At 41.2% G+C, this 14961-nt stretch overlaps 1 protein-coding gene across 4 annotated transcripts in view; it reads right to left on the bottom strand.

The window, feature by feature from the left end:
* kiaa1549la (KIAA1549-like a) overlaps positions 1-14961 on the bottom strand; it is a 293945-nt gene that overhangs the window by 113260 nt on the left and 165724 nt on the right. For all 4 annotated transcript variants that reach the window (XM_061969804.2, XM_061969805.2, XM_061969806.2 and 1 more), the window contains 2 exons: positions 12197-12368; positions 6183-6343 (listed from right to left, as the gene is read on the bottom strand). In XM_061969804.2, coding sequence (XP_061825788.2) covers positions 6183-6343; positions 12197-12368 — 333 coding nt within the window. The remainder of the gene's footprint in view (positions 1-6182; positions 6344-12196; positions 12369-14961) is intronic.

Raw genomic sequence — 14961 nt, 5'->3', positions numbered from 1 at the left:
GAGACAAGACAAGACCGTCGACGGCACAGCCATTTTTACGGTGCTCCTTAAAGCGCCACTTTAGAAAAAGTCAAGTGGTTAATTTTTGCAATGTTCCCGGCTGTCACAATTGAGTAGACAGAGGAAAACAACTACAGTATACCGTCTGCCCAAGGGTGTAAACCAACAGTCAGCATGGACAGAACAGTTTTGAAAAGAAATGAGGTGAGTCTGGGCTGCAAACCTCAGCCAGAAGTTGGATGGGAGGAATTAGATAGCATTCAAATGTTGTATTTAGTACATATTTTATGTCGACCCCTGCAGCTTTAAAAATGTTTGCTTTGTTTTGTTGCGGAATTTTAAATCAATTTAAGTTTACTCAATGTTTACAAATGTGTACCTCCAAGATGGTGTGAAATCCATGTCTGGACCGTAATTATGACGTTGGTGAAAACTAGGGATGTGCCCATCGATTGGCTACCGTTCAGTATCGGCTGATTTTTGTGACAATGTTTGTGATTACCATTGCAGATTAATGCCTTCCAATCCCCTATGGCTGACATCGTATGCATTTTGAATCCCCCATTTGACAAGTAGCTATTAGCTAATTATGTGTCTCTTTACACAGTGCGGAGCCGCTCCCCTAAACCAGAGCTGCCAAGCCTCACTTGAGATTTCTCACAAATGTATTTCCCCATACACTGTGTTTTTATTTTTTGAGAACAATAAACTTTTCTGGATGTTTTGGAGACATGAAAGCGTGCAATACTCTAATGTCCTCAACGTACAAGCGGCGCTGCCGTGAGCCTTAACTCAAAGGCGATTCCCTGTCTACTGAATGTCTGCTCTTAGACAGCTTGCATTGAAAACTCAATTGTCGTACTTTCAACTGCAATGACAATAAAGTTCTGATCCAGTCAGAGTAGAGAGGAGACACACATCACCTCTGTGGAAAGCTGCCGCTGTTTCTGTCTCGGTTTACAGATGATTGTGATAGAGTGATTGGAGCATTGTTTTAATGAATTTATAATGAGTCTAATGAAATTGTGACCAAATCTGCTGGGTCAAAAGTATACATACAGCAATGTTAATATTTGCTTACATGTCCCTTGGCAAAGTTTCACTGCAATAAGGCGCTTTTGGTAGCCATCCACAAGCTTCTAGTTGAATTGTTGACCACTCCTCTTGACAAAATTGGTGCAGTTCAGCTAAATGTGTTGGTTTTCTGACATGGACTTGTTTCTTCAACATTTTCCACACGTTTAAGTCAGGACTTTGGGAAGGCCATTCTAAAATCTTAATTCAAGCCTGGTTTAGCTATTCCTTCGTGTGTTTGGGGTCATTGTACAGTTGGAACACCCAACTGTGCCCAAGACCCAACCTCTGGGCTGATGATTTTAGGTTGTCCTGAAGAATTTGGAGGTAATCCTCCTTTTTCATTGTCCCATTTACTCTCTGTAAAGCACCATTTCCATTGGCAGCAAAACAGGCCCAGAACATAATCCTACCACCACCATGCATGACGGTAGGTTGGTGTTCCTGGGATTAAAGGCCTCACCGTTTCTCCTCCAAACATATTGCTGGGTTTTGTGGCCAAACAGCTCAATTTGTGTTTCATCTGACATCACATGGACAAAGATAAGAGATTCTGGAGGCACCAATTTTGTCAAGACAAGTGGTCAGAAATTAAACCAGAAGTTTGCCAGAAGCTTGTGGATGGCAAACAAAAGTGTTAGACCAGTTGTCCAAGGCCAAGCCAAGCAAAACTTCCTGCAGTTGACCCAGGGTTGGGAGATGGAGGTCGACCTGGGGAGGACGCTCCTCTTCCCAGAAGCGGTACTGTCCATCACTCTAAGACCAGACATAGTTATGTGGTCCCCAGAGGGAAAGAAAATCATCCTGGTGGAACTTACTGTTCCGTGGGAGGAGGGATGTGAGGAAGCGGCAGAGAGGAAGAAAACAAAGTACCAACAACTTGTCCAGGACTGCCGGGACAAGGGGTGGACAGCATGGCTGATGACAGTGGAAGTTGGATGTCGAGGATTCCCTGCTCAATCTGTGTGGAATCTGATGACAAAGGTCGGATTGAGAGGTCACTTGAGGAAAACAGCCGTTCGTAGGTTGGGAGAAGCGGCAGAGAGAGCCTCCTGTTGGCTCTGGCATAAAAGAGAGGACAATAGCTGGAAGCCTGGATGAGAGGGGCAGTGATCTGGCCAATCACTGCTGACCCACCAACCGGAGAGTGTTGTGGTTAAGGGTCGAAACACTCGGTGAACGTTGGGGACCACCTGATGACCTTTTGTCCAGGCCAAAGCTTTATCCATTAGAAATGGATTAAAATAGCATCTTTGATGTATTTGCAAACATTATTGCAGTGAAACTTGCCAAGGGACATGTAACCAAATATTAACATTGCTGTATGTATACTTTTGACCCAGAAGATTTGGTCACATTTTCAGTAGACCATAATAAATTCATTAAAAAAAAACACTTTATGAATGTTTTTTGTGACACACAAGTATGTGCGCCAATCACTCCATCACAAAAAAATAAGAGTTGTAGAAATTATTGGAAACTCAAGACAACCATGACATTATGTTCTTTACAAGTGTATGTAAACTTTTGACCACGACAGTAAATGTTTCAGCCCTGTCACGCTTCAAATAAAAACAAACCTATTGTTGCGAGTCATAGATTTGGTTCGTTTGTGAATCCAACCCTGCAGTCTTTTGATCAAATTTTATACTCTAACATTTACCAATGTAGAACAAAGACAAATACAACTAAACTAAGTATAAACAAAATAAAATCCATTCACAGTTATAATCATAATTTGCATTTTTTAGCTCACTTTTTATGTCTCCCACAATGTCCTTCCTTTCTCCTACAGAATCCATTGTAATCAATTATGCAAATGAGGCAATCATTATTAGTATCAACGTCTAGCAACTTTGATGACAATAGCTGCTTGACGATTTGGCAACACTGGGAGATCAAGAGAGATCAGAAGAGACTGAGGACAGTGAGGATGGAGATGTAGAAGAGATACAAATAGAGAACACATGCAGATGATGAGACGGAAGAGCCAGCACAGAAAAATGGTGGAGATTATTTTAATTTCTAAGGTATGATTAATTAAGACAAGCATTAGGCCACAGTGCAGGGAGGACATCAGTCCGAATGTCCTAAGGCTTAAATAGATGTTAATTCAGGCCAAATCAGCATTAAAAAAGCTAATTTTTTGGTCATATGCATCATGCCACTAAAGTCTCACTCTTGTCATTTTCTGAAACTTGGCGTCCCTGCCTCAGCTAATAATAATCACCTCCCTTATTGCAAATAAACTGCATTTCTTAGTATATTAAGTATCATTATTAGTATCATTATTACTGGAGAGCGAGGCTAAACATGTTACACACTGAAAGCAAGCCAGCAGCAGGCACGCTAATAGCTAACCAACCGCTAAGCTAACACTGAACTAGCTTGAAACAACACAGAGGAATAAGTTATTTTGTAAACTTTGAGAAGTGTAAATTAGGCTGACCATACGTCCTCTTTTCCCCGGACATGTCCTCTTTTGCGGGACTTTCCGGGGTGTCCGGGCGGGGTTTCTTAAATGCCTCAAATGTCCGGCATTTTGAGTTAGGGTTGCGTGTATTTTCAATGTACGTCCAGGGTTAAGAAGGGGTTAAAAACAAAACAAATTGTGAAGGTGTGTGCACGCAGAAACATTCGTGAGGGAGGGGCAGAGACAGAGAGCGAGAGAGCTAGTGAGTGGAGAGACGGACATGAAAACAAGAAATGCCGAAACGTAAATGCAACTTCACGGATGATTTGCGGAAAAAGTATTCGTGTTTTCGTCCTGGCCGTGATACATGGGAAGCAGAATGCACTGTGTGCAAAGCAGGAACGTATATATCTGTGGCAAATAAAGGGGCCAAAGATCTACAAGCCCATATCGACACTACAAAGCACAAAACAGCTGTGCAGGGCGAGAGCTCGTCTGCTGTTTTTTGCTTAAATTTAGTTAACTTGTTTTAAGGCATTATTTATGTTTGGATCATATACAAGAGGTTATTTTGAATATTTCTACCTCTGCACTTTTTTCCAAAACTGTGAATGTTACAGAATATAAGTGTGACTTACCGTATTTTGTTATACTGTCAACCAGAGAACGGACACATTTTGGCTTCAAAACTAAAGATAAAGGGGAAGTTATAACACTGAAACGCCCTCAGGAAGAGATGCTTTAAGACATGGCTCACTCACTAGCGGCTAAAGTCCAGCCGCAGTCGGCAGTGTTTTAGCCTCCAGGGCGACAAATAAAGTAAGTTTCTCACAAGTATCATCCCTGCAGGACGAGGAATAGCTAAACATGCTTCACTACACACAGTAGCTCACCGGTGTCAAAATGTAAACAAACGCCATTGGTGGATTTACACCTTACATCCACTGTAATGACACCAATTACAGTAGCGTATCTTGTCGATACTACTATGATTACATCCATATTTTTTGGCATCAAAACTTATTTTTTGCGGGGTTTTTTAAATTTATATTATGTTTATAAACTCAGGAAATATGTCCCTGGACACATGAGGACTTTGAATATGACCAATTTATGATCCTGTAACTACTTGGTATCAGATTGATGCCCAAATTTGTGGTATCATCCAAAACTAATCAGAATCAGAAATACTTTATTAATCCCCGAGGGGAAATTTAAATTTTCAGCATGTAAAGCATCCAAACAACAGAATCCATCCATCCATTTTCTACCGCTTATTCCCTTTGGAGTCGCGGGGGGCGCTGGAGCCTATCTCAGCTACAATCGGGCGGAAGGCGGGGTACACCCTGGACAATTTGCCACCTCATCACAGGGCCAACACAGATAGACAGACAACATTCACACTCACATTCACACACTAGGGCCAATTTAGTGTTGCCAATCAACTTATCCCCAGGTGCATGTCTTTGGAAGTGGGAGGAAGCCGGAGTACCCGGAGGGAACCCGCGCAGTCACGGGGAGGACATGCAAACTCCACACAGAAAGATCCCGAGCCCGGGATTGAACCCAAGACTACTCAGGACCTTCGTATTGTGAGGCAGATGCACTAACCCCTCCCCCACCGTGCTGCCCAACAACAGAATAATAAGTGATTATTAAATTTCAACAGAAGTGTTGATAGAACATGTTAAAAGAGAAAGATATTAACAGTAAATGAACAATTAAATGAATCATTCATAATAACAATAATAAAATAATAGAATGGAAAATAACACAATATGTTACTGCATATGTCAGCAGCTAAATTAGGACTCTTTGTTTGCTTACTTACTACTAAAAGACAAGTTGTCTAGTATGTTCACTATTTTATTTAAGGACAAATATTGCAATAAGAAACATATGTTTAATGTATCCTAAGATTTATCGTTAAAATAAAGCCAATAATGCCATTTTTTGTGGTCCCCTTTATTAAGAAAAGTATCGACAAGTACCGAAAAGTATCGAAATACATTTTGGTACCGGTACCTGTACCAAAACATTGGTATCAGGACAACACTACTATAGATGTGAATGTGAGTGTAAATAGTAATTGTTCTATGTGTGTCCTGTCATTAACTGGCTGGGATAGGCTCCAGCTCACCTACGACCTTCATGGAGACAATTGGTATAGAAAATGAATATGTGAAAATAGTTCATAGGGTCGTATATATTTCACTGGGGACAGAAAAAAAATATAGCCTCGTCATCCATAGAACAAATGTATTAAAAAAAAAAAAAGATTTGTATTCAACCTCAGATGAGTGTGAGTAACTGTTATGATTTAAAGGGCAAATGTAACCCAAAGGATCCCTTGCGGTGCAGTGATCCTTGGTTGTCTCCTCTACGCCTATTAGTCTTTTCAGCATGCATGATTAGCAATGACCAAGGGCTATTGGACAGTGAGAAAATAAATGAGCCAGACCCACACAGATGGGATTCAATTTCCTTGTTCTGCAGGGACAACTTAACATGATCAGTTCTGAGTGTAAGTGTCACACATCCAGGTTACGTAATGCAATTCAGAAATATCTATGAGTTGGGTACTGGGTGGTGTTAAAAGAGCCTGAGTGCTCAGTCATGTCATCGTTGGAGAGAGAAAGGGGGCAATTTTGCCAAATAGCAGATTCAACATCATGAAATAAAATGTTTGCCTTACCTTAGTGCGACTCTTGAAGTTTCTGAAAGCGCCTGCTTTGAAGATGACCCTGTTCCTTTTACAGAGGATGAAGACCACCATGCCGATTACCACCATCAACAAGCACAGAGGCGTGAGAACAGCCATGATCCACAGGTTGCTCGGCGGCATCTTCACCACAGCTGCACACAGATAAGGAGCATGCATTGCTGTAGTGTTTACTATTAGATTCATGTCAATACCAGATAATGAAAACCAGGAAACAACAGTGGTGTGCCATCAGGGTCAGCAAGGCCTTCTCTGCTATAACCATAATTAAAGATAAAAGTAATTTTTCATTTACTTTCCCTAAATACCCAAAACTATTCATATTCTCTTCATGTCGGATTATGCTCTTTCCAGTGCTGTTGTTTTTAGGTTAGAGTTTTTATCCAATCAGAATTCAGCTAGCTTATGTTGCCATGCTGTACCAAATCTGCCCGGGTCCTTCAGAATCAACAATGCGGGCGTCTGTGCACTGTAAGTGAACGGGCACATACAGTTGATAGACAGTAGCCATAGCTAATCAGATCACGAGTTGTTGTCAGTAAGGCCTTCTCGCTGGCCTTACGCTGTGATTGGATACTCACTTGGGAGCCCCAAGTGAGTATCCAATCACAAGTTGCAAAAACAGGAAGCCATACGAGCCATAGAAAGCCAGAGAAAACTTGCAGGTACTCACAAAGAAGGAGAGCAAAATGTTGATTAGGTGGCAGATATATATTTGCAAGGCCATTTTCAAGAAGGATACTTAAGAAACTCTACATCCTGTGAGACGAGTTTGGCGATGAAATGGGGAAATGCCTGCCATTTCCACTCAAATCAACCGACTATAAGGGGCTGTACGGCGTCGAATGGGTGTTACAAACTGTGAGTTCAAATATTTTATTTCTTTATTTTTTCAGGTTTACTATGTTTTTTGCAATTTTAATTTTGACAGTACCACATAAGATGTTTTAATTGGTGATGCAGGTTTATGGATTTTTAAAAGTGCCAGAAAATGACCCGTTTTGTACACTGTTGATGTGTATCAATATGCAGTAGTGCGTCAATGTGTTTCTGTATAGTATTCAGGGGCGCCGAACAGGGGGGGTAAAGGAGACGGATTCTAGGGGCCCATAATGGAGGGGGGCCCAGAGAGGCCCCTAATGATGATGAAATTATAATACAGAAAAAATAATGACACTGTGTTGGGGGCCCTGTAAAGATTATTTTCATGGGGCCCAAAATCCCTAGCGGCGCCCCTGATAGTATTTCTCCAGCAATGGTCATGTGGTGACATAAATGATGGTATTTTGAGAGGAAATCATTGAAGTCTGACATCACTGAAGGCCTAGGTGGGAAACGCACGGCCCGCCACTGGAAAACAACAATCAGGAGTCAGCCTTTCCGATGTAGGGGGGACGGCGTGGCGCGGTTGGGAGAGTGGCCGTGCCAGCAACCTGAGGTTTCCTCGTTCAATCTCCAGCTTCTACCAACCTAGTCACGTCCGTTGTGTCTTTGAGCAAGACACTTCACCCTTGCTCGTGGTTAGCGCCTTGCATGGCAGCTCCCGCCATCAGTGTGTGAATGTGTGTGTGTGTGTGTGTGTGTGTGTGTGAATGGGTGAATGTTGTAATAGCGTCAAAGCGAGTACCTTGAAGGTAGAAAAGCGCTATACAAGTATAACTCATTTACCATTTAACATATTGGGGGAGTCAAGTCCTATTCAACTTGAACTTTCTGTGGTTATCCATTTCACTTTTTACAAGCTTGCATGCTTTGTTTTGGCCACTCCATTTTTTCTACCACAGACCAAAAAAGGAATGTTAATGGTTACATCAGCAAGTATCAACACTGTGATTGACAGGCAATCAGTTGAGGGTGTAGAGCATGGGTGTCAAACTCTGGCCCGCGGGCCAAAATTGGCTCTTGAGGCGATATCAAATTAACACTAGAGCTGGCCCGCAGTAACACCGCATTCACCTCTAATTCTCATAATTGCCAACCCTCCCGGGAGACTCCTAAATTTCAGTGCCCCTCCCGAAAATCGTCACGTCCGCTTTCCATCCAGTCCAACCCCCCCAAACCCCGCCCACCTCAACCGACGCACGGAGGGGGGGGGTAGCGGGGGTGTATAGTGCAGGGGGGTTTGGTGGTAGCGGGGGTGTATAGTGCAGCCCGGAAGAGTTAGGGCTGCATGGGATTCTGGGTATTTGTTATGTTGTGTTTATGTTGTGTTACGGTGCGGATGTTCTCCCGAAATGTGTTCGTCATTCTTGTTTGGTGTGGGTTCACAGTGTGGCACATATTTCTAACAGTGTTAAAGTTGTTTATACGGCCACCCTCAGTGTAACCTGTATCGCTGTTCATCAAGTATGCGTTTCATTTACGTGTGTGTGCGTACAGAAGCCGCACATATCTTGTAACTGGGCCGGCACGTTGTTAGAATGGATGAAAAGCGGACGTGACGACAGCTCGTAGAGGACGTTAAAGGCAGTGCCTTTAAGGACTATGAGATATGAACATGAACATCTTTGTTCGATAATGAAGGTTGCCTCAGCTCAAAGCCCATTAATGAACTAGCATCCAAGAAAAGATGCCAGGTATCTGGCTTGGGCACATCAGATTAGATCAGTGTGTTGCAAACTGAGCAGTTTAAAGTCCTGAATGGTTGGTTAATTCATTATTTTATTTTCAAATTTATTAGCCTGTGGAAAAAGTTAATGTTGATATTTAGATAATAGAAAAGAGGCATTCAATTTTTATTTAAATTGTATTTGAATTGCCATTGATATTTTTATAATTATTATTATTTGAAACTCGATTTTGCATGTCACTATAAAGTTATATAAGCCTTGCTTGTTCATTATTCAATGCAAAACTTGTTTGGGTCCCTATTAAAAGGCTAGTTTGTTCAACCTTGGCCCGCGGCTTTGTTCAGTTTTAAATTGTGGCCCACTCTGTATTTGAGTTTGACACCCCTGGTGTAGAGTGTACTCCATGTTCTGCCTGTCGTTAGCTTCCAATTTACATGTCAGCTATCATGTCACTGAACTGCAAAAGCTGCAGGAAACAGATGGGTTTTCGTGTTCACCTCCCTCAGCTGGACTTCGGAATTAATGAAGATATACTATACACTATGGGCCAGATCTAACAAGATCCAAAAAAGAAATGCTAAATAGTGTGTGCAAAGTAAAAGAAAATGTGGGTACTAATAGTGGGTGTGTTGCGGGTGATCTACTAAGACTTTACATTTAAGTGGCGCAGACCGCCTTATGTAAATGAGGTTTTTGTGTGTACTATACTGGCTGTGCCCATGGAGTAGGGATGGGAATTAGTAAAATTTGTTCAAATCCAATTCCACTTTCAATTCTGCTTAACGATTCGGTTCTTTATCGGTTCAAACAAGTTGATTAGTGTTAACTTCGTTTAGTTTACAAAAAAATTAACGTACAAACTCAACAGTGAGGTTTTAAGAGGCCAACAACTTCCATGGGGTGCCAGGGTCAGGGTTCCTGGGAAATGGAAAAAAATTAAAATAACCAATATAATAATAAAAATAGCCGCTTTGCAAGTATTGCAAGTTGCCTTATCTTCCTTCCTCGTGAATAACTCTCCAGCTTTTGGGTCGCTTCTGCGCCGTACAGGGTGGCGTCACACGCGCCCACGGGAATCGATAAGGGAATCGTTAGCAAAACTGGCAAAAGATTCCTAGTAATCGAAACACTGGTAGCTTCCCATGCCTACCATGGAGACACTCATTTCCCTCCACATTCATGACGTCATATATATCATGCACCATATTGTGGACTGTGCAGCACACAAATATGGTAAATGGTAAATGTGTTGTACTTGTATAGCGCTTTTCTACCTTTTTTTAAGGAACTCAAAGCGCTTTGACACTATTTCCACATTCACTCATTCACACACACATTCACACACGGATGGCGGGAGCTGCCATGCAAGGCGCTAACCAGGACCCATCAGGAGCAAGGGTGAAGTGTCTTGCTCAAGGACACAACGGACGTGACTAGGAAGGTAGAAGGTGGGGATTGAACCAGGAACCCTCAGGTTGCTGGCACAGCCACTCTCCCAACTGCGCCACGCCGTCCCCAAATATAATATAAACCCCCTTTTCTGAGCGATTTATAAGTGTGATCTAGACAACAGAACCTATTTTTAGCACACCCGGTGTGCACTCTGTTATGATTGTGCACCAAGAATTATGTAAATGCAAGAAAATGTACTTTGCTTGGTTTTTTTTTCATGAAAAAATTAATGCTATTAACAAAAACGCCAGCAGACCTCAAAACGAATCCTTAAGTCATCAAGCAGTTCATATAATAAAACGATATTCCTGAATAGACGATATGTTAAATACTTACAATTCTGACAGTCCAAATACGTTGACACATAGGATAGAGGATTCTCTTTCGTCGTCTATCTTTGCAGTGCAATTGCTTACTTTCTAACAGATCATTTGTGCGTAACTGTGCCAGTTTGTGCGTACATTTCAGACATGCTAAATATAAACGCAAAATAGCTTAGTCTTGATAAATCACATTGCAAGCACTAAATGATTATATTTGCATCCCCTCCTCCCAGTATTGTGGGTGTTCTGATAATCAGCATATATTTTGGATATACAATACAGGCCGAAAGTTTGGACACATTCAATGCATTTTCTTTATTTTCATGACTATTTACATTGTAGATTGTCACTGAAGGCATCAAAACTATGAATAAACCCATGTGGAGTTATGTACTTAACAAAAAAAGGTGAAATAACTGAAAACATGTTTTATATTCGAGTTTCTTCAAAATAGCCACCCTTTTTCCTCTGATTACTGCTTTGCACACTCTTGGCATTCTCTTGATGAGCTTCAAGCACACCTGTGAAGGGAAAACTATTTCAGGTGACTACCTCTTGAAGCTCATCCAGAGAATGCCAAAAGTGTGCGAAAAAGTAATCAGAGCAAAGGGTGGCTATTTTGAAGAAAATAGAATATAAAACATTATCGCTCATTTTCTGACATATCCCTTTTTTTGGAAACTGGTGGGCTTTGCTAGTGAGAAAAGGTTGGAGGGCTTGCAAGGAACAATAAACATGATCAGGTCCAAATAATTTTGTTAACAAACTTTGCAGGTCCTAGGATGAACTGAGCTCTTCTCTCGAACATATGGTTTTATTTACAATCTTGTCCAATCCAAAGTGATTTAAGCCCATGAAAATTGCCTAAAATGTCTGTATAGTAATCACATGTATGTATTTGCTTGTTTCAAATCAATTTTGACAGTATTTAAAGGCAATGGATATTCCATCTGGACAACAGAGACAGCCTTTACCATATTAACTAGGGGTGTAACGGTACACAAAAATTTCGGTTCGGTACGTACCTCGGTTTAGAGGTCACGGTTCGGTTCGGTTCATTTTCGGTACAGTAAGAAAACAAGAAAATATAAATTTTTTGGTTATTTATTTACCAAATTTGCAAAATCTTCCACCAAAAATATTTTTCTTAGTGGAATATTTGATGTGAAGTAATCGGAACCTTGGATAGGTCAATAATTCATAATAACATTGATTTTGATTCAATATTATGTTTTGAGCAATTTTTAACCCCTTCTTAACCCTGAACGTACAATAAAAATATACGCAACCCTAACTCAGAATGCCGGACATTTGAGGCATTTAAGAAACTCTGCCTGGACAGCTCCGCAAAAGAGGACATGTCCAGTGAAAATAGGACGTATGGTCAGTATATCGTAGCGCGGTCGCTGCTACCATGCCGTGTGTTGTGCCTCGGTGTGCATTGTTTACACAACGCTACTTAATATGTCCATGTGGAAACTTGTTCGGTACAAATACCTGTACCGTTACACCCCTAATATTAAAGAACATATTTTACTGGAAACGCCCAAAATATGTCCAGTTTCTCATTAGTACAGAATTCTTCAAAATTATTTTGTAATAAAATGAGAAAAAGTGAATACAATTGAGCAAGCAAGCTTACGTTCAGCTTGCACTTGTACAAAGTAGCCTAGAGTCAATGCCATGGTCTGGGAGTCCAAACTACTCAGCGTCTTGGCGGCAGTAGTTCCAGTCATGGCCGCTCCGTTCAACAGTGCATAATATGTCATCTCTGCTGAGTTCCTGGGACCAGGCAGCCGACGCATGCTCACCATCTGAGAAAAGACAAGGCGGGACCTTTAGTGTGAAGCTTTATGAAGACTTGGTTTTGGTCTACTGCTCAAATAGGTCACACTACATATACAGCATGTTTCTTATGGCAACAATAACCAATTAAAAAGATGTCCACAGCAACTGAATCCGAATTCAGAGTGTGTGTTTTTTCTGTATTTTGCTACAATTTGTCGCACTCAGAGAGGATGACGACTAAAAATGAAACAATTGTGAATAATATACACCATATTCACAAACAGTTTTGGATATTCAGCTTTGAGGTGACATTTCTACCCTGAAAGGGACAAACGGTAGAAAATGGATGGATGGATGGATGCAACCTTTACCAGGTGAACTTGAGTTATTGTCTCTGAAGGATTAAATGCCATGTCCAACTGTTCAGTAGTTTTGCTGTTCTCGAACCAGGAACTTAATGTCAAAATGCACAACGGGTGCAAGTTAAAGTTAAAGTCCCAATGATTGTCACACACACACTAGGTGTGGTGAAATTTGTCCTCTGCATTTGACCCATCCCCTTGATCACCCCCTGGGAGGTGAGGGGAGCAGTGGGGAGCAGTGGGCAGCAGCGGTGCCGCGCCCGGGCATCATTTTTGGTGATTTAACCCCCAATTCCAACCCTTGATGCTGAGTGCCAAGCAGGGAGGTAATGGGTCCCATTTTTATAGTCTTTGGTATGACTCGGCCGGGGTTTGAACTCACAACCTACCGATCTCAGGGCGGACACTCTAACCACTAGGCCACTGAGTAGGTAAGTGATCAGTGATTGGACCAATACATTTTCACAGAAAGAAGTACAACATTTACATCTCTGTGACTCTTCTAGTCTGTCTGTATGTATTCATCCATCCATCCACTGCACAAAGTTTGTTCACGTCCAGTTTTTAAAATAGGTTTTGGATACTTCTTGTTTCTAGTAGTTTTAGCAATGTCCTTAGATGTGTTCTCATGCTTAGTGCATGCCTATAATTTCATAAACAGACGACGACAGGATGCGTCTTTTGAGATGGTTGAAAAGACGAATGAGAAGCTATACTTAGTGCATCACTAAACTGAAACATATTCACCAATGCATTAGTTATTTTATATCTATTTGCGCGGTTAAATCCAGGTTGTGACCTATTTTTGGCCGGACTATCTTGAACGCCTGTCTCTCTGTGAGCCTCCCCCTCCCATACTTGCCAACCCTCCCGGATTTTCCGGGAGACTCCCGAAATTCAGCGCCTCTCCCGAAAAACTCCCGGGACAAATTTTCTTCTGAAAATTTCCCGAAATTCAGGCGGAGCTGGAGGCCACGCCCCCTCCAGCTCCATGCGGACCTGAGTGACGTGTCGACAGCCTGTTTTCACATCCACTTTCCCACAATATAAATAGCATGCCTGCCCAATCACATTATAACTGTAGAATGATCAAGAGCGAGTTCTTGGTTTCTTATGTGGGTTTATTGTTAGGCAGTTTCATTAACGTCCTCCCAGCGCGGCAACAACACACAACAACAGCAGTCACGTTTTCGTCTACCATAAAGCAGTCCGTCTGCCGTAAACAGCAATGTTGTGACACTCTTAAACAGGACAATACTGCCATCTACTGTACATGCATATGTGACAATAACATCTATGGCTTTTAGAGAGTGCAGTGCACAACTGCGCACACAACAGGGAGACGAAGCAGAATGCATCATCAGAGAGGGTGTTCAGCATGGTTAGAAAAATAGTGACAGAGAATAGAACAAGGATGGACAATTCAACCCTTAACTCAACAATGAGTAGAAGAGTGTTATGCGTGTGTATATGTGTAAATAAATGAACACTGAAATTCAAGTATTTCTCTTATTTATATATATATATATATATAATAAAATATATGTATGTATATATATATATATATATATATATATATATATATATATATATATATATATATATATATATATATATATATATATAGCTAGAATTCACTGAAAGTCAAGTATTTCTTATATATACTTGGTGAATTCTACCTGTAAATATACTCCTCCCCTCTTAACCACCCCCCCAACCACGCCCCCACCCCAAACAGCCCCCCCCCCTCCACCTCCCGAAATCGGAGGTCTCAAGGTTGGCAAGTATGCCCCCTCCTAAATCGGTAACTTATGTCTTCCCATAAAAACTAGTGTTTGTAAAGCAAAATACCGAGTAGGAGATAGAAAATAATAATAATATACTGTCATCCCAGTTATGGAGTGGGATAAATTCGAAATGTGGTCATCAAAACAGGTTTGTTTATCTCGATGAGGTTTTGAAATTGATTGAAACTTTTATTAGTAGATTGCACAGTACAGTACATATTCCGTACAATTGACCACTAAATGGTAACACCCCAATACGTTTTTCATCTTGTTTAAGTTGGGGTCTACGTAAATCAATTCATGGTATGAATATATACTATCAGCATAATACAGTCATCACACAAGTTAATCATCAGAGTATATACATTGAATTATTTACATTATTTACAATCCGGGGTGTGGGATGAGGAGGGTTTGGTTGATATCAGCACTTCAGTCATCAACAATTGCATCATCAGAGAAATGGGCAT

Source organism: Nerophis lumbriciformis, linkage group LG10, assembly GCF_033978685.3.
Source record: "Nerophis lumbriciformis linkage group LG10, RoL_Nlum_v2.1, whole genome shotgun sequence".
Lineage (NCBI taxonomy): Eukaryota > Metazoa > Chordata > Actinopteri > Syngnathiformes > Syngnathidae > Nerophis > Nerophis lumbriciformis.
The sequence above is the reverse complement of the archived record's forward strand: the minus strand, read 5'-3'. Positions and strand labels throughout refer to the sequence as shown.